This window comes from Lissotriton vulgaris, chromosome 2_1 (genome assembly GCF_964263255.1).
Source record: "Lissotriton vulgaris chromosome 2_1, aLisVul1.2, whole genome shotgun sequence".
NCBI lineage: Eukaryota > Metazoa > Chordata > Amphibia > Caudata > Salamandridae > Lissotriton > Lissotriton vulgaris.
The window spans coordinates 1,726,979,666-1,727,004,230 of NC_141687.1; the positions used below are offsets into that span (position 1 = coordinate 1,726,979,666).

The window sequence follows — 24,565 nt, forward strand, 5'->3', positions numbered from 1 at the left end:
GCTTCTTCTGGTTTTTTTCCTCTCTCTCTCTCTCTCTCTCTCTCTCTCTCTCTCTCTCTCTCTCTCTCTCTCTTTCCCCGTCTCTCTCTCTTCCTCTCTCTCTTAAGGTTTGTTTTCGCTTTTGCCACTGTTGTTCTGATTTTGTTCTTGCCACTGTTCTACTGCTTGATTTCTGCTCCCTTCTGCTTTATTTAACCTTTTGCCAATATGGTTGCTGACTTTTTCTTTCGCTGCTTCCCTGTTCTACTTTTGCTTGTCACATCTGTATTCCCTCTTTTTCAGCTTTCTGTATGCCACTCAGCCCTTTTCTGCGTGCTTCTGGCCTTACCTTTTTTGCTCGTCTCTGATGTCTTTACTTTTTGTCGTATTCCATGTCTGATGTCCTCCCCCTCCTTTGCCACTTTTTTTGCTAATTTTTCCCCTTCTTTACCCCCCTACCTTTTCCCAGCCTTTTCTCCAATGGCCTACCCACATGCTCCTTACCGTACTCTTCTGCTCTCCTACATCCCACCTCCCACACACCTCCCATCGCCATCCACCTCCAGCTGTGCTCCTCCCCTCCCAGGTTCTACTTAATGTTGGCTGCAATAAAGACCACCCATTAAGCAGGTTTCTCCAAGGCCTCCTAACTTACCTGCATCTGTACACCCATCCTGAAAAGGGCCCTTCCAGATCCCGCTCCAGTGTGTTCAGAGGGACTTATCTCTCTCCTTCTGGTCTGTCACTCTCTATCTAGTTCTCTCTCTCCCTTAAGGTTTGCTTTGCCTTTTGCCTCACTATTTTGAATTTGTTTTTACCACTACCTTACTGTTCGATCTCTACTCAACTCCAATTTATTTTGCCTTTTGCCACTATTGATGCTGACTTCCTTCTGCTTCTGGTTCCCTGTTCTACTTTTGCTCGTCTGTGCTGTATTCTCTATTTCGGTCCCTTGCTCTTCACCCACACTTACTCTTGCTGAGGTTTGGCTTTCTGTATGCCACTTGGCTCTTTTCTGCTTGCTTCTCGCTTTACAACTTTTGTTCATCTCAAATGTCTTTACCTTTTGCCTCTTTGCTTTTTTCTGATTTCTCTGCTTTCAGCACAATTTACTTGTGCTGCTCTTTCTTTGTGCTCCCTTTCTCTTGGCCTTTTCCACCCTTTCCTCCTGCGGCTTACTTCCATAGTCTTTACCTGTTCCCAAGCTCTCTCTATCTTAAGGTTTGTTTATGCTTGTGCCACTGTTGTTCTGAAGTTCTTTTAGCTGCTTTGCTACTGTTCAAACTCTACTTATCTCAACTTAATTTTGACTTTTGGATCTGTTGACACTCATTTATTTCTGCCTCTGCCTTCCTGCTCCTCTTTGCACCATTTTCTCATTCAATCTCTATCTCATCTCCCACTCTCGCACAATTTTTTTTTATCTATGCCACTCGGTTCTTTTATGCTTTCTACTCTTCTTACCACTTTTCCTCTTCTAACACTTTTTTACTTTTTGCCTCTTTACTTTTTTCTGACTTACCTCCTTCTGTCACTTTTTCTCTTGTTGCTCCTTCTTTGCTCTCAGCCCTCTTGGCTTTTTCCTGCCCTTTTTTCCTGCAGCTTCTCCTCACACTTCTTACCTGTGCCCATAATCTCCTACTCTCCCACTTACTGCCTCCTCTACCCCTTCGTGCCCTTCTCAACACCCCTGTGCTCCTTGGCGACCACAGGCATGCCAAAGGCAAGCCTGTGTGCAGCCATCTCTGCCCAGCGCCAAGAACTGTTCATCCTCCTCCTACTAACAGGTGCCTTGTCTAGGCCTTTCGCATTCTCTTCCCCAGCAGCCTCTTAGTACATGGCTGCTGCAGGCACCACACAACACCAAGGGGATGTTGTCCTGCTCGTCATTCAAGTTCCTGTGCACTCTCCCGTGCTCACTGCTCACATCTCCTGATCAAAGAGACCCCTTTCTGTGGTCAGAGGGACTTTCTCCAACAGCACGCAATACTCTACACTCCTAAATTCACACTGTCACCAGCCACTTACCTCTCCACACTCTCATGTATCCTTCGAAACACTCACTCATCAAACACACCACAGAAATCTGGGACTTGCTGTATGACCACATACTGGACCTACTATTCCTTGTGGAGACCTGGTTGAACCCCACATTGGCCTCTGACATCGCCACAGCCAATCCTCCTTCCTATAAGATCAGCAGACAGGAAAGACCACACAAGCCAGGAGGCTGAATCAATATCAATTTCAAGCATGCCATTAGCTGCACCACTTTCAAAGACATATACCGCAGCAAATTGGAACACCTGTCGCTCAACCGTCACATAACGGACAACGTCACCCTGGTCGGCACATCATCAAGAGACCATCAGGACCATACACTGATTTTGACAATCCCATTGTGGATTTCGTGGCATGCTTTATCCTAAAATCCAGTGCCTTCATCCTCCTTGGAGACCTGAACTTCCACATAGAAGTCAGTGCCAGCCCATACTTAAGAGCAATACTCGAAGACCTGCAGAACCTAGGCCTCACCCATCACTTGAAAAGACCCATATTCAACTCTGAACACCTCTTGGCCCCGATTTTCACCTCTTTGCACAACATCTTTGTCTATAAGCCCACCCACGATGACTTAGACTGACCACATCCTCATCATTTCAGCATGACAAAACACCACCTCAAAGAACTTGAGCGCAGATGGAGATTCCGTCAAGACCTTGCAGAGAGAAACTCCTTCCAAATCCACCCTGAGACAGTGCCACCAATGTATCTGAATCACCAAATGCATGCATTCCCATACCACATTTACACAAACACCAAGAGCAACAAAAAGATCTTTACCACCATGAAAGATTTGACCTTATCAGTGGCCCTCTGCAACAGCATCAGCCCCTCCAAGAACCTCAGCAGTAACTTCTCATTGTTCTTTTCAGCAAAATAACCCCCATATACAGCAACTTGGAACCTCCCCTAGGCCACACAAACTTTGCTACTCAGCTCCCCTTCTCATCTAACAATTCGACCTTCACCACTTGCCCCATCTGTGTAAGTGTAAACATGCCACAGTCCTCATGCTGCACCAGAAACCAACGGAAATGCATTGATGCTCAGCAACTACAAAACAATCTACCTTCTCCTGTACCCAGTCAAAGTCCTATACACAACAAATGCCATAGCAATCATCTCAGCCACCACCAAGATCTTGACATCACACTGTCTAGCTTCTGGCCCAACCACAGCAAGGAAACAGCCCTCATTGTTGCCATAGATGAGTTCCGCATGAATCTAGGCAGGGGAGACAAGGAGCCCCTCATCTTTCTGGATGTCCCTAGGGCATTCAACACTGTATCCCACCCCATCCTCATCTGACCCCTACACAAGACTGGAATTTAAGGACGTGCTCTCCATTGGATCTGCTCCTTCCTGACTGGCAGGACACATGCCCTTTACACCTTGGTCACCCTAAAAAATGTTTGCAAAGTAACGCAAGGATCATCCATTAGCCCGATCCTCTCAATGTATATATGATTCTACTTGCAAGCATCCCCCTCTCCTATGTGCTTGACACCTGGCTCATACTCTGCCTCACAGACAATACTCTCAACACCCTGGAAAAATTGCAGCACCTGCATGACTTAAGTCGTCAAGTGGAAGGCACACCATTCAGAATTCATAAAGGCTCCTTCTTGCAAACACCTCTCACATTCACAGAACCAGTTCTTGCAATTGGACTTTCTTCTACATTACCCTAGAATGTGGAAGGACCTGACCCATTAGAGCCCGCTCCTCACTATTTGAGTTCCTTAACAGGATGGCGACCTGGCTTTTCAATCCGTCCTCCTCCTGACATGGCAAGTCTCACACCTTAGCAGTGTGAAAATACCCTCACAGGTGATAGTGCATTTTACAAATACTCTTAACCCCTTCAGTGCTCATGACAAGGTCAACTCGTCATGGGTTTTACCTGCGCTGTGCGTTTGACGAGTTGACCTTGTCATGTATAATGGGAATGCTGAAGTAACAGCACCCAGCGGGAATTGCCCTTGGCACCCAAGGTGTTAACAATGACCTGTCATCCTGAATTTTTGGAAGCCTGGGACAGCTTGAGTGATGTCAAGACCTAGTCTGATGGGCTATTATAGCATCTGTCTCTGCCCCATCCTATGGCTCATCCTGTTGCACATTCTGTGGCTCTAGTTTTGAGACACAATATGGGGCATAATTACTAGGATATCATGGAGCGCTGTGCTGTGGAAAATTGTGCAATGCTACCATTTCGAAAATGCAGGGATGCACCGTATTTACACCAATATGGAGAACCTCTGTGTTCTCCCTAGTGCTCGCTCTAAAACTAGCTGTCCAGCACCAACACAGACAGCCTTGCGCAAAAGTGCAAGGCTGCCTGCATTGCAGGGAATGATTGTCGATGTGCAGGAAGGTGATGGCAATTTATTACTTCTATTTATGCTGCGTTCTGCAGCACACATAAAAGTAGCAAATCACCATTATTTAATATTTGTTTATGTGCAGGAAGAGGCACCTTCCTCCACATAAACAATAATTAATGGTACTTTGCTCTTTCTCTGTGTATAGAAAAAACAAAAACGAAGAGTTATAAAAGTATTTTTCCGTGTTGTGCCATTCTAACGGCTCCTATTGCATAGTGTTTTGGTGCTGCTTCGGATTAACAGATGCTTGTAAATCTGCGGCCTTTATATGAACAGTGACCCTGATTTGTAGTCCCTCAGTTTTCCTCTGTATGAAGGACGATGTCAACTTCATCCCTCTTCATCATCATGAGACAAGATCTTGTCAGTCAGAGGAGGCCTGGTAGCATTAATCTATCTTAAGAGATAATGGGGCATATTATCAAGGACCGGTGTTAAAATTATCGCCGTTTTATCGGCAGTTTCCTGCCGATAAAACAGCGATCATTTTAACACCGGTCCTTGATAATATGCCCCAATATTTCTATTGTGTGCATAGTTTTCCATTGAATGGATGACTGAATGAGCCCTTTCCTCACTCTCTGTGGTAAACCTGGGACCAACAACCATCAAAGCAGAAACAAGGGGCAGCACCCATACCTTCCTGCAACACCAGGATGTGCCTCAGATAGTGGCTCCTACTGCTAAGACAGCTCTCTCTTTGCAGCTGCCATGTTGAGCCATGTGCACACTACTATGGGTGATGATTTTCTTAAATCGAAGCAAGGAAAAAGCTGAATTACAGTAACAAATAAAACATACTTCATGTCTCTTGGGTAATTTAAAAGCTTCATTTCTACTGCGATCTCCTCTCCCTTTGCTAGTATTTGGTGCAGCATGGATAGTCTGGCTCATAAATAATTATATAATTTGCTCTTACAGAGTGGAGAAACCTGGCAAAGTGGTTGCAATGAGTGTTTTTGTTCCAAAAACTTTACTGTGCAGTGCAGTCCTCTAGTCTGTGACACACCCACAATGGCAGCTTGCGAAAAAGAAGGATATGAGATGATCATGGTTCCCGCGCCGAACAACACCTGTTGTCCCATCAGACAATGCCGTGAGTATCTGTAGACTTCTCAGAGACGTTTCAAAGAATGGACAAAGTGGTTAATTGCCCAGCGCCTCACCTTCAAGGGAAAGTGATCTTTCTATCTCATGTCCCTCTAACCCTTGATCTCACCCAGTTTCCCTCTCTCTGTCCACCTCCTCCTCTACCTCTACCTTGAACTCTTCCTCTCTCTGTGCAGTATTATTCTCAGGATTTTTGGGACCATGGACAAGGCATATTCTACCTATTTTGATGTGACCAAATGTTTAAAAGCATACATCAGTGTTGTTCGGCATCACGTGAGTTTGAATTGAAAGACAATGTATATTAAAGTTCAAAGTTGTTTTAAACTGGGGGCAGTGCCTAATTTGTGAAAGAATAAGTGTTGGTACCCAGGCCTCTATTCACCAGCCCACCGCTAGACTTATTAAATGTTGAAACAACGAATACAAGGCTGTTTAGGCTACAATCCACCTAATGCCTCATTAATCCTCTGTTAGACACTCCCACTCCTTTATCTAACTCCTGCCTTTGCCTTTTTGTGAGAGTTTTTCCATCTTTCTCGTTTTACTTCTTTCCCCTCTGTGTGTTTTCCCTCTCTTGCTCTTGATCAATGTCTAGTGAGGATGAATGATGGGTGGTCCCCAAAAATGAGTGCCGGTGGCCCCCCAATGGCAACCACAAGCAAAGCTCAAATTGAGCCCCAACATATTTCTTGCCCGGGACCTCAAAAACTCTGAAGATGACACTGACGTGTAGCAGAGGAAGATGAATTTACAGAGAAAGAACTCATGCCACAAGTTTCCTTTAGACTTGACCTTTACATATGTTATGAATCAAAGGAGCAAAATGTGTGTGTGGAAGCAGCTTTTCGAGAATAGATCGAAAATCTTTAGAGCCACATTGGTCTTTCAACTTAGTAATATTTCAGTATCAAATGGGAAAAAAATAAACAACTTTCATCAATGGGCTCTACGTATAAACAAATATTATTGCCAATTCAATTCGGTGAATTGTATATCTTTATTTTGGTCCTAGTTTGTGAAACAGTTATCGACAGAGCCACTTTATTTATATGTTTCTGCAGCCCCTTCATTGAACACAAATTATGGGGTTTTCACACATGCCACATAATCCATTATCTGCTTCATAATTTGTAGAATTCAATCAAATATTTGTTGCTATGTCAATCTATTAAAACGTTATAAAAAATTGGTACGCATAGTGCTGCACAGTGGCGGAAACATTGCAAAGAAAAAAACCTGATCAACTTTAGTTGCTTTTAGGTGTATTGAAGTATTAAACTGAGGTAAAACATGTCCCCTAATAGTATTAATGTATGTTAAAATGACAACATATTGAAAATAAGTTCACCCTTCCTCAGTGTCTGGTGTAGATCACTGTGTGCCATAGTAAACCCTTGCCCTTTGCATAGTCCCTGAAGTGAGCTTCAAAGCTTTCTAATTTATGCAGTGCTGGTGAAGGATTTGTGCTATGCCACACAGTGACTGGCTGCTATATTCGATGGTTCTGTTAGCATTCTGGCACCCCCTGCTGGTAGTTTCCAAAGAGGTTCCCTATGTCCTCCTGTCATAGAACCGTCCCTGCCTTTAAGTTCTGCTTGGCCTCGGCTGCTGTAGTTTTCTCTCTGGCTCTCCATTCTTCCCCTTCTACCAACAGTACTAGGACGGCCACTCGGCAAAGTATAGAGAAAATATCATGACTAAAATATAAACTGCAAGTATGCACGAAACAAGTTTCAGTGGGACCCAATGCTGCTTGTTTAAACGCATTGTCTCCTTTACTGTGGATTTCCTATATAAGTTTGCCAAGGTGTTTAAGCCTTTGAAGAGCTGTTATCAATGAGAACTGCTGGAAGGGCTGTGATGTAAGTGGTAGCCATGTTTTTCTGAACAACCATGACGTAATGTGAGAAATCTTGTTTGGATTGTCTCAGGGCAGTCAGTGTTTACTGGGGTCCGATTGCAACAACTGAGGTCTTTTTAGGTTTCGAACCTGGCGAGGGGCACAAGTGCCCCTCCCAGTTTGAAAACTTTTGTCTTCAGTATGGATGTCGGCACAGCCTCTGCCTCTCATTGGCTAGCTCCATAAATGGAGGCTAGCCATTGGGAGACAGAGGCTGTCAATCGCGCTTTCTCTTGAAAACGCGATTCGGGGGCGTTTCTGGTGCTTTTTTTAAGCCCCGCCCTTTTGTCTCGGGCCGCGCTGCGATTGGCTGCCGGCCCGGGACACCCCCGTGACGTCATTCCCGGGCCGCGCTATGATTGGCTGCCGGTCCGGGACACCCCCGTGACGTCAGCCCATCACAGCCCATCACAGCGCGGCCCGGGACCTGACTTGTTTTTGTTGCAAGGGTTAAAAGCGCGGATTCGATTGGCCTCTGGCACCCTCGAGAAGGCGTCAAGGCAGCTCTCATGCACACTTTGTGATAAGTGTAAATCATTATCTGCAGGGACTGCTGAGGCTGCACAACCGTCTGCCACCTCTGCTAACAATTCCATCCGAGCCTGGTCACCACAACTCGGAGCCTGTAAAAAATAGAAATACTTTGTTTTTAAAGTAGCGCTTCACCCCACACCTGCTATTTCTAAGCGCTATAAATCGCAAGTGTTGTTATTATGCAATACACGCCACTCAATGTATTGACCACGGAAGGCTTGGCAGCTATATTGGCCTTAGCAGATTCAGACTTAAAGCCTCAACCACCAAGCAGCTCACTGGCGCGTGCTTATCTCACTGAGCCGTAATGCCAGCTTGACTGCGCCTAAGCCCACAACAGACACCGTTCCCTTATTTTCTAGCACCAAGACACCTTTGCAAGGGCGGACAAATCCTCCCCTGGAGAGCCTGATTAGATACAAAAATCACCCCTGAAATCCCTGTGTTCTGGCGCCAGTGTCACGCTCTCCCGACCTTTGCACAAAACAAGAACGTTTATGTTGTGTAAATTTCTTATAGTACAAAAACCTGAAATAGACCAAAATAAATCTAAATATCAGTTTGCACCTCTTACGCGGCCACTCTGTACTTTCGAACTGTTGCAGTGTTACATTTTTGTTTAACTTAAGAATACGTTTAACATTCATAGCACTGAATGTACAGGAGGGGCTCGGGGATGGTGTGAAGGATTGCTAAGAGAGCGGATGAAAAAAGTGTACTAGTGTCATACATCAGAAATTGAGTATGCCTATCCCGCAAATTAATACAATTGTATTCCTCTTTTCATTAATAGACAACTGGCACTGCTGGAAACAATGGGCTGTTTGTGCAGCGAGCACATCCGGGCAGGCATTTGTTGCACAGTTATCCGATTCACATCAATGCCTACCAGCTGATGGTAACACGCCCTCATTTTGAAAGAACGACTCCCTCCTCGGAATAAAGTGATTTATCACCAAGAATCAATCGTCAGCAATTAAATACACAGATGCAGATAGCCAAGGGTGGTAAATAAACTAATGAGAACTCGGGGAGCAGTTGCTACTCGTGCTGCCAACTGGCAAAAATCTTTCATTCTATTGAAAGTAGTAACAAACAATAACATTTCATAAAGACCAAATATGCTGAGCACAGAAAAATTCCAGTGAATGTGCTTATCATCTTGTGAAATGTCAGGGCGCGCTTAATTTGTTTTAAAGCAGGAATGTGTAAATGCGCAAGTAGCCTTGGCACCATGTTTTTTGGTTCTGGGCTTTCCATTGAAAATGAATGCACTCTGGGAATTGTAGTTCTCGTTTGCTTCAACTATTTAATGCATATAATAATAACAAGTACTTGTAAAGGAAAAGCTCAGGCCTGGGCACACAGTGTTGTAGATGGATGGAAAATCTAAGTGCCTCACATATCATTATTAAATACAGGAAGGCCTTGAATTACAGAGCTGCACATTAGAGACGAGGGGCAAAGGATGGAATGATCTTGCAAGGTACTTGGCGCTGTTGCTGTTATTCACAGGTAATCATTCCAAACAAGGCAATGATTTAATAGGGATGTAAACTGAAATATTATGTTTTTTCCTGTGGTACCTTTTCTCCATCAGGAGCACAGGGAGTGATGCCTCATGTGCTGACCATTTGCACTTTCGGCACAATAGATGACCCCTCGCCCCTCCCCCTAAATTATGAGCGATTAGTCTCAGTGTGTTGTGTCAAGAAGGGGGAGGGGTGGGGGCACATTATCCGTTTCGGTACAGGGAGAGCACGCTTTCATCCCGCATTGTGGCCCAGGCTCAGAGCCCGACCAGGGGTAGGTAGCCGGGAGTCCAGCTGCAGGCTGCTCGGGTGACACAGGCCGCCCAACTCGCCCTTCTTCATTCACTTGGCCGCTGAGCTCGGAGGTCGTGGGCTGGGATTTCAGCAATGTATAAAATGGAGCCATTCAAGTGCGCGTCCTTTATTAAATTATCCCATTGTGATAAAAGTGGGGTCGTCCCCCTAACCACTACTTTTTATTTTTTTTTATCAATGTGGCACTCGCCTGTGACAATACACTGTTGCACATCATGTATGCCAGGTGATAATAAACTGGTTTGAAAGATTAGGCAAGAGGGGGTGGGTACAGAAATTGAAAAAAAAAATACACAATAATTTATTGTTGTACAACGAGGTTCGCAAGTACGCGAGCGCACACCCACAAACATTAACATATACAGTAATAAAAACAAGTTTATCAGCTGATTGCAGTATACTCCACCCAATCTCTTTCTCTCTTTATTCTCGTCTCTTTGCCCCCCTCCGCTTTCTCCCTTTTAATATAAACAGATCTAGTAATCTAAACTTCCAGTGACTCTGCCAGTCTCTCCTCTCTGTCTCATCTGCGTGTCCTCTCTCTATCCCCACTTGGGTGTGCCTAACCTCACTCTTTCCCTGCTTCCCCAATATCTCCACCCTTTCTCCCCCTCTGTTTACCGCCCTGGACAAGCCCATAAACATATATATCTAGACTAGCCGGTCAGACATGCCACATCAGCTGCACCGAAACATGTACGAAAGAAGAGAGAGGTAGAGTGAGTGAGAGCCGACCCTACACACCCAGGCCACACTGCTGCCACCGGTGGGCCTCACACCACTTGCCGGTACGTATGGCAGTGCACCAGGTCACACATGTGAGACAGAGGGGTCATCTGAAACAGAGTCCAGAGACATGACTGGGACAGTACACACAACTGCATAAGAAAACATCGCCTGCCCATGCACACCCAGGCAGAGGCATCCCAGGCCCTCCCGCTGCCCATCGGAGCATGCCCACCCATGCACACACGTGCCTCACTGCTCACCTTCCACCACCAGCGAGTAGACTGCCGGTCCCACCATGTGCCTCTGCAAGCCACAAGCCTGGGGCCCATGGACATGGCACCCTCCACACCATGCATCCACGCTGCGCAGGCCACCAGGTCTCACATTTGGTGCTGGGTTTTGATTACACCATGGGATGGTACATACCAGGGCACCCGGCAACATTGCAGCCTGCACAGCCACTTAGCCCAATGGGTGCCACTAACTCTGTGATCCGGGAAGCGGGGCCATGTGGCGGTTGACCCGCACAGCCCGCTGGCTCGGCCTACACTGCGGTCCAACAAGGCACAAAAATCCTGAGCAGCTCGGACCGCCGGGACGGGCCATCATCGCAGGCTACACACCCACTCAGCAGCTCAAGGTACCCAGTCAGCGCCGGGTGGAGGGGTGCCTGTGCCATCCGCAATGCCCAGTGTGCCACAAACCCTGTCCAACCCCAGTCAGCACCACGTGGTGGTAGTCCTGTCCCGGCCTCAGGTCCATCATACAGTCACCACCGGCAGAGGGGTATGTGACGTCGTCGGTCCCTTGTATTTGCGGGGTCACATGGCCTGTGATGCCTCTGCCGGATGGGTGTGGTGTGCATGCAAACCTGGCCTCAGGGAGTGGCTGTGACATGCTGACAACTAAACCAGTGACCTGCACACCACCAGCGAGTACACCTGCGATGGGTAGCAATGAGGCTCCTCCCTGGGAGCATGAGCGGAGTGGTCTGGCCTGCCGTACGCTGGAACAGCGCAGGGCTTGCAAAAATTACTCCTGAGCACTGGGCTTGGGTCAGTCCATGTCCGGACAAGAAAGTGGCTGGTGCGTGTGTCCCTGTTGTGGTGTCCACGGGACCCGTGCACACATAGCTATGTAGCACCCTCAGACTGGCATCCCACAAGTTGAGCATCATTGACACAAGGGAAATCACCGTCCCTACATTCATCCACACATACATACATGAATGATGAAAGACATGACACAGCAGTGCATCCTGGATGTTCATTGCACATCCAGTGCAGTTTCGCAGCTGGAGTGGTACAGGGCACTGCCGAATACACCACACCAATAGGTCCGTGGAGGGCCAGGCAGAGTCCATCCATGGAATACAAGTACTGCGGAAGAGGAGGGGTGCAGTCCACAGTCTGGTCGCCGTGTCATTGGTCATCAAACACAATGTGGCGGTACATGTCGCTGTCCAAGATGAGTGCATCTGAGTGAACCTGGGATCAGTGGATGGTCATGAAGCCATATGCAGGACCAACCAGGAAGAGGCCAGGTGGCAGAAATTAATGCTACTCAGCCCTTCTGATCACAATCACATCTACGTCCTCGTCCCCGGATGTGTGCTTTGCCCCAACTGGGGGTGTTGCTGTACCGGCTGCGGAACTGTGTGCCACTGACACATCAGGTGAAAGAGGTGGATTTTCGGCCGCATTGTGTGGCACTGTAACATCAGGTGCCGGAGTGAGTAGGCCTGCCGCACAGGGTGGTATTTACACACCAGGGGGTGGAGATGTGGATGGTGTGGGGGCAGCAGCATTCAACGATGCCAAGCCTTGTGGCAGCAATGCCATGATGAGGATCTGCAGGGCATGGTAGATTCCCGCGACATTCCGCTGATGTGCAGAGGTGGCTGCAATCCTTTCCACCTCCATCCGCACCCTGTCCTCCATGATCCTCCGAATGTGTGCCAGCTCACGGCTGGTATTGTTGGACCCACACTGAATGGACAGGTGTCTTTCTCTCCGCATCATGACTCAAGCGATGTCAGTCAGGGCTAGTTGGAGAACATGGAGCGGGGCTACACACCCAAGGACAGCACCTGATCTGTGGTCTCCCTCTGGCACTCCAGCACACGGCGTTGGAAGGCCATGTGTTGTTCCTGGGGGTCTTGGGGGAGTGCTGGGGATGTGGGTGCCTCCTGCTGGGTGCTTTAGGTAGTGGGTGGGGTCTCCTCGATGTATCTGGCCTGCCCTGATCCTGGAGGTGAGTGGCGGATGAGGTCAATGATGTCTTGGATGGTTAGGGTGTTGATCCTGATGTTGTTCTTCTCGTCATCAGTGAAGAGTGACTGGGACTGCTCTGCAGGAGGTGTTGAAAGTGCCCCATCAATGTGAAGGGGAGATAGTGTATTACAATTTGTCCACATGTATGTGGCCGCATGTTACATGTTGACAATCTGACAGCATGGCATTGTACATTGTGACAGTCAGTACATCTGGGCGAGGATCCATAGTCATTTTGGGTGTGCACTGTGCTCTGCTTGATTGTGCATGTGTGCCATTGTGCCCATCTCCACCCATGCCATGAGTATCTGATGGTCACTCACCCTGTTGCAGTTGTGTTGTGTCCTGGCGAGCAGTGTCCGATCTCCACACATGACTGTCGACACCAGCACCTCCATGTCATACAGCTCAAACTGTAGCACTGGGCCCCCAAATCCAGTCTTCATTGCTGCTTTCTGGTTTGCGGAGAGTGTCTCCTTGGTCCTCTGCTTGATGTCATTCCATCGCCTCTTGACCTCGTCCATTGTCTTCTTGTACTCCTGACGGCATTCACCTTGTCCACGATGTCCTGCCAGATTCAATTTATGATGCCCAATGACTCCTTGGAGGTGACGAACAGTTGTTGATGGTGGTCCGTCACCTCCCTGACTATGATCCTGTTCACCTGTGGACTAACCTTTGTCTTCCTTTTCTTCTTGGCCTTGCCCTTCCCTGTCCCCGAGATCCCAGGCTGGTCGTCCTGGGTACATGAGGGGTTGCGCTAGTCCTCTGCGCCTTCTCCGACTGCTCCCATGGTGCTTGGGTATTGGTCAGTTTGTGTTTGGGTGTTTTTTCTACTTTTATGGTGGTTTTTCCAGCCTGCCAGGTGTGTGTTGCAACTCTGCCACTGCTTTTAGCTCATTTCCTCATCGCGCTTTGGCCCATCGCAGGTTTTTTTGTGTTGTGGTTTGTGTTTTGGACTCCATTGAGGTGGTTGTATCGTGTACATTGTCCGCACTTTCGGCAGACTATCGCATACTACCTCTGCGTTGTGAATTTCACGTTGCCATAGGGTTATTTTCCCGCAATAGGCTGCGCTTTTGAAAGTTGCGTAACGCTACTCTTGCAGTAGTCATCACACGTTCTTGTGAATATTCCCCTTAGTTTTAGAGGAGTGTGTTGATTTGGACTCTCAGCTTGGTGGAACTGTACCTTCAGCACAAAAATCCTTGTGAGGTGTTTTGAGTGCAGATGTAAGTAACCAATGTGGTAGAATTATGTGTCCACCAGTAATTTACTGATTAAAAATGCATTGGTCTCCCACAAGAATAGGAGGTCAAATACTTCACTTAATAGAGCCCTGCTCTTTACAAACCTATATTTCAAGCAGTATACTCAATTAAAAAAACAAAATAGGATTCCAAGGGCTCATAGGAAGAACTGTTTCACTGACCAATGACGATGAGTGTATTTGGTAGAAGTTGGGGACTCTTGGAATTTGCTTATATTGCATAGGTTTCTTTAGAGAGAATGCCAATCATTGCAAAGTTACATTAGAGAGAATGTATTAAATGAGAAAAGTAATGCAACAACTCTAACTAATTGTGTCTTCCACGTTTTCATGCTTCAAATATGATGTATACTGACATGGAGGTCTGGATAATGTTCTCTCTTAACCCACTATACTATATTGTGCAGAATGTAATCCGAACCTCTGTCGCCGGCCACTGAATAACTGCAGCCCTGGTTTCCAATTCACGGTGACCTTTGAAGAAGGAGATTGCTGTGCCTCCTACGGATGTGGTATGTTGTGCACATCAACATTTTATACTATACTTTTACATTTTCATTTGGATTTGTTCAAACACCATCTTTCAGTAGTCTTAAAACCCATCCCCTTTTTGATGGAGACAATGTAAGGAGGTTTACGAAAAATTTAGTGGTCTATTGCATCCATCAAGGTCTGGAGAATGTGGCTGGTTTGTGCAGTATGCTGAGGGGCAGGTTGCAGTGAGGTATGTTATTTTGAGCTAAACTAACTCAAGTCAATGCTGTGATCAACTAGTGACTAGGGCTGGAGAAAGGAAAAAGTGGTGCACAATGAATTGACAAAAGAATAAAAGTGCTCACATGAGTTAGTCAATTGAATGAACTAAGACTAACTCAAAACATGGTGTCCGATTCTAACCATGTTAGAAATTCATCCTTTTGCCCTGCTACCCCCAATTGTTTTTCGACTGATACTGGTAGTAACTGATGCTGGCTGTGCCCTCTACTCTGCAATCCAGGCCCAGGGCCAGTGCTCTTACTAAAAAAGGTATATGTAATTGTACCATAGCCATTGCAGACCCTATAAATCTCTAGTATATGATAGGGCCAGGGGGTTCAAACTATCTTAAAGTCCCTTGCGTATAATAGGGCACGGAAGTTTCGAGGCCCAGTAGATTTCTTGCAATTACATGTGTGCATTGCTGAGTGCCTACTGTCATTTTAGAGGCAGCCTTGCTTGGCAGACTGTCTTTAAAAGTAAATTGTATGCAAGTATGACTTTGGTGGTATGAACACTTTAATAGTGATAATCTACTGTTTTTTTTACATATTAGGTACACCAAGGTCTCCCCTAGGTGACCCAGGGGTTGTGGGCTATGGAGAAGTGTGGCTCACTGGTTAGAGCAGGCAGACCCTGAAGCAGAGGTCAGACCCGGGACCAGGGTTCGATTCCCGACGCGGCAGGGTGTTGAGCTCAAATGTCCACGGACTCGATAATTCTCGCTTCGGTGCCTGACCTAATCATGGGTTCACACTCTGCAACTCTGGGCATTAAGCTTGCTTAATCTCCACAACGGCCCCCCGCGGCGGGATGCCTGGCTTTCACCTTGGGGATGCCCTGTAGGGGCTATCTCACAGGGAAAAACCAGGACGAGTTCCCAAGGCAAGCGCGGAGATACCCCTTCGGGGGTTGATTCTGGCGCTATATAAGAAATATAATAATAATAATAATAACTGTAAGCGGGGACCTTATAAAATATGTTTTATATGCCCTGGTGAGCGAAAGACTGCCCATTTCATTAGGTTTTAGATGGCAGAGCCTAATTTCCTTCAATGCTCTAAAAGCAGTGCCTCTCAAGAAAAGTATGTTTTAATGTGGATAAAACTGCTTTTAGGGAAAATGGCAAAACCTGCTTTCTCCCAGCTCAGAGCCTTTGAAAGTTCTACAGATTGTATTTACTCATTTTCTGTAAGACGTGTCCTCCCATGCCCAATGATTGTGAACAAACTCTCCTCATTGCTAAGCCATCTCCATATTTTTATTCATTTAGAGGCTTAAGGTAAAAAGGGTTCAAGCACAAGATGACAAGTTGAAACAACGTTTGAAGAGAGACAATAATTAAGAGAGGCCTAACAAAAATACTTAACTCTGTGGCATGCGCATGTGCTATGTTTCACATTAGTTTGCAGCAGTATAAAGACTATTCTGTTTTTTCACCCCAACAGTACCGAAGAACGTCTGTGTTGTAAATGGACTTGAGTACCCGGTAAGAAACTTCACTTCATATTTGCAATGTTTTCCATGCTGGTGGAAATAATCTAAAATTATAGTTAACTTTAGACACGTACACGCAGATCAGGGACGGAGAGATAAAGCTAGAGACTCATTTAAAGTAGTCCAGTGGTGGTTTCTGCATTTGCAATCTGTTGAGCCCTGAGAAACAGCCAAATAAGGGTTAGCCTATTCTATTGGGGGCACTTCCCCAGTAATTTCCAGTATGTTGTCCTGAATCGAATGAGTTGAAGTGGGTACTCATAAAAATGGTGCATTACAATGTTTAAATTTTGACGTGTGCTTTTGATTTAAAGTATTTGTGTTCAAATTTAGTTTTTTTGGGTGGAATGCGGATCTGCCACTTGAGATGTTGACTTGGAGCCAGTGATGATAATTTAAGGTGTGAAAAGTATGTTTATAGTGTCTGAACTCTGAATTCTTTGGGACCAGTTTTTTACGGTAGGTTGAGTAGTTTAAATACTGTTGGATGCTGTTTCGACGTGGTTGATGTTGTTTTGTGGTGTGATGCCAGATTCTGTTGCATAATGTTGATTTGAGAAGTGCAAATACTTATTTGTGATGCAAAGCAGCCGATGTGTTGTGTGCTTCTGGTCTGTAGTGAGAGAACACTTATTAATATAAATGTATATAAAAGCTCATTCAGATGGAGTAAAATTTGAAATTCTTGAACACAAGTTGATCCGAAGTGCTCAAGTCATGTTGTAAGGTATATCAATGTCAGTTTAAGCCACATGGATGGCATGAGTATTTTAAGTTTGAGAATGGTGTTCCTAGACCTGTGGACTCTGGTTATAAGTGTGTGAATGTTATTTCTATGCATTCAGAGAGTGTATTTCGATTTGGCTTATCCGAATGCTGATTCTTGTTGATCATATGGTGACTTGACCTTGAGGAATTTGTATTTGTCTTTGTGCATGATGATTTAAGGCATGTGTGAATACTCGAGTGAAGCATTTGAATTGTATTTTAAGGCGTTTGTATGATTATCTGTGGTGTGTATGAATTCTCATTTGAGGTGTGTGAGGTCTCATTTGAGGTGGGGGGATTTTAATTTGAGGTATTCATGTTGGTTCAAGGGAGCAGATTTAGATCTATATTCATATGTGCAGCTGGCTAACATACATTAAAAGGGATCTGAGGAGGATGACCTAGTAGTCTTCTAAAATGTGTTAGTGTGAGCTGGCTGAAGTGTGGCCAAGAAGTGCCGTCGAGCCAAATCCAGAAGAATGGTCACTAATTAGTTAGTTAACTGGCACTAGTTAATTTGCTATTTCAACAGCCAGGTTGTCTAAATAATGACCTATGGGAATAGACTCAATTTCCAAAAACTCAGTTTCAGATTTGCACATTGTGAGTAAAATCAATGCAAAATGGATTTATAGGCATCGCTAACCTTTCTGACTTTCCAGATTTTTACATTGAGATGATTACCCTAAGTACTGTTAGCTACTCGACACTCAATTTATTTACAGGTCACAATTAAAAATCGAGCTATAAATCTCGCAGACATTTCACATTATGAGAGAAAAATTTAGAAAATCCCTCCCAAACAGAATATATTTTTCACACTAACTAATGAAAAAAGCGGGAACATGTTATACACTGGCTTGTACTAAAGGTTTTAGTGATGAATAGTCCTACCATTTCTGTTTAACCTACGTCTTTCAGGAAGTAATATGATGTCAAATATCGGACAATCAATCTGTTAGTACAGTATTTTGTGTAGATGACTCAGATACTGAAACATCTTCAACCCAGGTGAATTAAGACAATTTAAAATATGTTATAAAGGGTACCGTGCAAATTAATGTAGAAAAACGAAAGCATGCCGTGTGTTCCTTACAACAGACAATTGAAGAGGACCATTTGCATTTACACATTATTAATTCTTAGACATAAAGTATTTGATTCAAAATAATTTTCTATGTGTAAATACAATTGTATATTTTGCAATAATAACAGACAATTAAAAAAACAGTAATAGTTATTACACATGCAGTATTCCTGTTGCATTGGCAGACTTTTCCACATTCCTTTGGGATACAGTGGTAACAATAGGAATCCGTGGCAGTTCTCAAGACTGCATCAGCGTTTTCAGAACATTAACGCAAACCAAATAAGGGAAACATTAATAAAGGTATAGCTGTGTGGATACTCACAAACATTTTCAGTAGCTATAACCAAACTAGCGTACTCTTCCAAGCTGTGCAGAAAGTGTGGTATCATGCACCTTCCATCCCCATTTTTACAGGTCTTGTGTAGAAAGTAAAGAATTCACATGAAATTTTCCAACTGTAGAAAAAAGATAGATGTGGAAGAATTACACATTTACAGACCCTTACATGCGATGATGAGAGGTCTGTGCAATCCAGGTTCATATATCTGTAATTCAACTGGACATATTCTCAAACAATATGTACAATCAAACCCAGCTGCGCAAATAGGACTTGCAAAAATCTCCAAGTTGAATTCCTCCATAAATCCTCATTTTTGTGTAAAACAAAAGACAGACAAAAATGCAGAATTGTTTACAAACCTGTCCTTTTTTCTTAGCAAAATGGAGATTGTTGTGGGCATGGTTGACCCAATGGCAGCATTTTTTTCATACGAATGAATGCAAAACAGTTGTGGAAATCCACATTTTCATTTCACTACTTTCAGATCGAGGATCCAATAAGGCAATCTAATCAGTGAAGCATGCAACCACAGAAATTCATTTTCTCATGGTGACTGTGAGCATTGCGCTTTCACATTCAGTTGTAATGCTTCCAAAGTTGTAATCATAACAATGAAGAATGCATGCATAGTCAAAATCATAAAAATAGGTCCCTTATGCCATGTCTTCACCATTTCAGCCCCAACACTGCATGAACTAGACCATACTGTCATCAGCAAAGGCAGGCAGGAAATGTACATGAGCAAGACGAAAGCCTGGCAACTGAATATTCATTAGGGCATCAGCTGTTCAAAGCTGGCTGACAGTGCAGTTGGCCCCCTTAAAATGTGCATCGCTAGTATATTTGTGCACACATTTTTGATACTCTGCCACTTTTTTTCTACATGTTGTTTGGAAGTGTTTAAATGTTGCTTTAAGTTTTAACCCCTCCCATGCTCATGACGAGCTCAGCTCGTCATGAGCCACAGTGGCCGTGAACTCATGACGAGCTGTGCTCGTCATAACGGCAGTAACGCTCGTACGCAGGGCTAACATTTATACACGAAGGGCATATAGTCATGAATGCCCAGTCACGTGTTGGACGGGGAACATAAGATATCTGTTTCCTTTAACAAGGGTTCTACATCATCCTACATGGATACATTCAAGGTGCAAACAAAACAAAACCAGAACGTTTAACCATACTTCTGTTTATCTAAAAAAATGCCTCAACCAGACTCCAGCTATAAACCTGTCATCGAAATTACACTGACGCACAATGTCCCCAGACTTCCACATCATACTAGTAAACTACACGTGACACAGACACAGACAACAAACTCGCACATTTATCCATCTCTCACAAGCAACGTTCACAATACCAGAAGGACAATTTCTTCTAAACGAAATTACAGCCTCAGTAGATGCATGTTGAAAGATTGTTGATACAACATAACAATCAAACACTTGAGGTATCTGACAAACTAACCATTAACACCAGACCAGATCGGCTGGCAAAGACGTACTCAGTCAAGCAAATCTTCTGGCTGTCACCCACAACAACACAAGGCACTACACTTCCCCTACATTTTCACTTCAAGGGCTACTTTCCCTTACAACCACTTGTAACATGATACTTCTCCTCTTGTGCTTCTTAGAATCGTCTCACAATGGGGTTATGCTCTTCCCCACGTTGGCACATTACAAGGATTCCCCTCTGAATTCTCCTTGTACAGTGTACTGCTCTGTCCCCAGTTTGCAACACATGCAGATAGACATTCCATTCCCTTCCCAAAACTGCTAACCATGATCCATAAGGAATCAAAAGTAAATAAATGAGTGAAGGAAAGACCCCCTTGCCAAATATTGCCCATCCTCACTGTGCTCCTCTAACTAGCAGGGTTAGCTAACAGCCATTTCCGGGTCCTTTTGATGTTGGTCAAACCCAAACTAGTCCTCTTCGGTTACAAGGCCAGACGTTCTCCTCTGGCATTAATAGATCCTGTCACCAGAGTTTTGCTGCATGTTCATGCAGATCCCTAACAACTTATCAAAATGTTGAAGTCAAAGGGTAGGGTCTTCATACAAGAGTCTGGAGTGAGCGACTCATGTACGTCAGTTCATAATTTCTTGTTAGGCTCTTAGGTTGCATCAACGGCAGGTAGGGCCAGTCAAGGTTCCATCATCCCTCCCACTGCCCCATCTCCGAGCTTCCACTCAATGTCACATGGCAACATTCCAATACATTAATCATTCTCAGCATTCCAGAAACCAGCTCACCACACAAGGAATAGAGACTCACAAGTTAATACCACCTATCAACATCCAATTGTGAAGATAATATGTTTTTCCTTGTCCCCTGGCAGCCCTTATCCCCAGTTCCAGCAGGCATTGGCTCTTGTAGCCTCTGCAACTGTAGCGAGGAGATGGACCAAGGCTCCCAGCTTAACATGGTGCTGTGTCAGCCTATCAGCTGCATTACTGACTGCCAGCCGGTGAGTACTGTGCGTTCAATTTTCTGTGTCTTCAAACAAACATTCCTTGGAACATCTGTAATTGAAGGAAACCCTGGTGTTCAGTCACATATACAACCAGAACAATATCGCTTTGTCATATGTAGGCATTTGGATAATCTACCTGGTGTGTCTGTAGTGCTGTAGAGGGTTGTGAGTCCCTGGTCCTACTGTAGTGTTGTGCAGTGAGTGTGAGACTAGGTGGTGTTTGATGTCCACTGTTTTAGAGTTGTGATGTTACCCTGTGTGTAGTGCAGTAGAGGGTTGGGAGTCCCTGGTCCTGGCATTAGTATTGTGCCTTGAATGTGAGGCGAGGTGGTGTTTGGTATCCACTGTTTTAGGGTTGTGATGTTACCCTGTGTGTAAGTGCAGTAGAGGGTTGGGAGTCCCCGGTCCTGCCACTGTGTGTGCCTTGAGTGTGAGGTGTGATGGGTACTCTGTGTTATGTAGTGGTGTGGTGCCCATAGTTTGAAGAGTGAGTTATTCCTTGTGCTAAGTTGAGTATGGGGAATGAATTAATGTGGGTGAGCATCCACTGTTTTAAAGAATGTAACACTTTTGCTCGTGTTTACCCATTTTTCCTTCATTGGATGGGTATGTAATGTTTTGATGAAGTTATTGGACATGTTGAATGTGTGTCTTATCATACATTTGATTTTCTATAATCTTTATTGGGGGAGATGTGTTATAATCTAGTTATTGGTTAATGCATCCTCCCTATGGTGGTTCTCTGCCTTGCTACTCAGCCAATGGTGATGTCATTTAGAATGTTCAGGGTGTTTGTGTTGAAGAGAGAATCAGTGGAGCGGATGGACTGAGCAGCAAGGAGGCTGCTCCTGGTGGGGCATAATATGGATCTTACCATCTTCCTGTAACCTGTAACCTATGAAGTAACTTGAAGAATGAATCTAAAACATTTATCTACAAGACCTACCTGCTTATATCTTTCTCATTGTAACACTATCCCATCTATTTCAGACAGCGTTATTTCACCTAAAATACCAAAGATAATTATTACACCTTGTCTGATGTTTCCAGTCCTGTGAATGGCTGGGTGCAAAGAAGTCTCTCTGGGAAAGGTTAGAGTAGATTGGGTCTTAAGGGAGTGTTAGGGTCCTTTGCACAATATGAGACCCTAATACAGTATAGGCATGTGTGTGGTATGATGTCCTGCATAGTAAGAGCCTCCTATAGAGTATGAGACCATGTGCATTATGCACCGTTTGCATATTATGATCTGACATACAAAATGAGACATTTTCCAGTGAGAATGGCCAGTAGAGTATGGAATAATGTTACAATATGAACCCTCTATACAGTACGAGCCACTGTGCAGGCCCAGTGTATAGTACCACTCTCTGCTTTATAAACCCCTGCACAGTAACCTCCCGCTTCCCCCCATTCTCAAGTCAGCCAAAGATGGATGAGGGGTAAATCACTGATCCCCTCCATGCTCCCCAACATGGGTTTCGCAGAGACACACTCATCAGGATTTCTAGAAATCTAAGTTTCCAAATCTTGGGTTTCCAGCATTAACTTATGTTTTCAATACAAATGCATTCCCGACATCCTCAACCAGCTTGTAAGCATCACAGAAGCTAAATGGAATGTTTAAAATAAAATTGAAAATGGAAGATCCTCCCACAAAATAAAAAGTATAAACCCAAAAAGAAAGGGATAGTAAGTAAAGGGACATCACCTATTTTCAGCTTTATGACAATAGAATGCAACAGTACTGCAATAAGTGAACCTGTACACTTATTAATCCATCAGCTTCTTGGCTGCTAGAGGCGTTCTTTAGAGGGTCTCAGATTTTTGCAACTTGCCTTTTAATTCGTAACTCAGCCTCGCCTAGGTTCCTACTGACGATATCACCATTCTCATATGTCAAAGGATATGGAGATTCCTTCTATGAAGGTTGCATGTTTTTGTGATATCCACAGAGACCACGTTCTGTGCTGATTATTCAATCTGACATGTCATCAGATAAGGATAGTGGGGTGGAAGGCATAATGTTCGAGCCACACAATCTTTTCAAGATTGTCATATTCTGTTCCAGTAAATATGCAGTGCATTGCAGGACCATAGTATGAGAAAAACAATGTATTTCGATGATACTTCCAACGGAAGGAATGTTGGCACAGGCCTACCTTACGAGGACACAGAGGTGACCAGTGCCAGCAATGCACCACTCTGACAAGGGTAAGCCTTTCATGAGCTTCTCTCAGGTCCCAAGCATGCAGTACAACACCTTAAATTAGAATCCAGCAAAGGTGTGAGACCACTTCACTACAACACCCCCACATTTTAAGGTGAGAAAAATGTAGTGAGTCTCGAGGTGCAGACATTCCAGGTTGTAGTCATCTGCTTAAGTAATGAAACAGCTGGCGATACTGCCTTCAATGGTCATCCATTAAGTTAGATTCTTGTTTGACAGAGTAAAAGAATTTAACAATACCACCTTCAAGGGAATTACCTAAGATAAGATTCCAATCTTGCCAGTAGAATGCACGGCCCACAATGCGATCAGAATTACAATAAAGATGAGCATTGAAGTTCCAAAGTGCATTGGGTTTTAAAAAACTTGTACCGAATTCCAATTGGAAACACTGCATGCAACAAGGGGTTGCCTGCTTCATGTGGAGGTTCAAATTGCTGTATACCTATTCTGGAGTCTCATTGAGGGGTAGGAGGGATACACAATTTGTGAATGCTGGTAGGTCTCGTAGTAGGATGCCCTATCTAGCAGGCTTAAATCTTGTTGCATACCGTTTAGACATGTGGTACCTCAGCTGATCATTGCCACACACATAAGCTTTTATAAGGCCACCAAACCGATGAAGTATGATTTTTTGGAACTTTCAAGGCAGTGCCTCAAAAACATAGTTGGAATTGGTGCCTCCATCGCTTTAACAGGGTGTGCTCTTCTCTGCAGAGAAAGCCTCAATAATTTCCACCTTTCAAAGCCAGCTATTATTTTTGCTATTAGAGGAGCCATTTTGTCTTGCAGCACACTTGACTTTAGAGTCCCGTATTTAACAATGCCCTGCAACATTTTAAGTTCTTAATGATCCACTTGGATGAATAGTGTGCTACATGCCGAGGTATGGCCAGAGACTCACATTTTATGGCTCTAACCTTATAATCCAAGAAAGTGGAGGTCTCCTTTACTTTACTTTTCTCTCAGCAAGCTATGGAGTCTCTGGGATTTTCAAGCATTAACAAAATGGTATCTCCATACAAGAATGTCTTAACCCCTTCCATGCTCATGACGGAACGGTTCCGTCATGAGCGTCGGTTGAGCTGTGCTCATGACGGAACCGTTCCGTCATGAGCCGATAGGCTCATTAGAACCTTCAGCACAGCGCGAAAATTTGCGCCGCGCTGAAGGGGTTAATCTCCGTGGTCTAAGTTTGTATACTGGAATGTGTTGATTTTGCAAATGGTAGCATCCAGAATTACCATTGCCAGAAGAAATAGAAGAGGGGGTGACCGGCAGCCTTGAATTTATCCTCTATGTATGTACG

The 24,565-nt window shown here is 44.6% G+C and overlaps 1 protein-coding gene across 1 annotated transcript in view; it reads left to right on the top strand.

Moving 5' to 3' along the window:
* Positions 1 to 24,565, top strand: part of LOC147733200 (mucin-5AC-like) — a 224,208-nt gene that overhangs the window by 167,867 nt on the left and 31,776 nt on the right. Inside the window, exons 29-32 of the mRNA XM_086956009.1 lie at positions 5,352 to 5,526; positions 14,504 to 14,608; positions 16,301 to 16,341; positions 20,892 to 21,020. Of these exons, the coding sequence (XP_086812135.1) occupies positions 5,352 to 5,526; positions 14,504 to 14,608; positions 16,301 to 16,341; positions 20,892 to 21,020 (450 nt within the window). The remainder of the gene's footprint in view (positions 1 to 5,351; positions 5,527 to 14,503; positions 14,609 to 16,300; positions 16,342 to 20,891; positions 21,021 to 24,565) is intronic.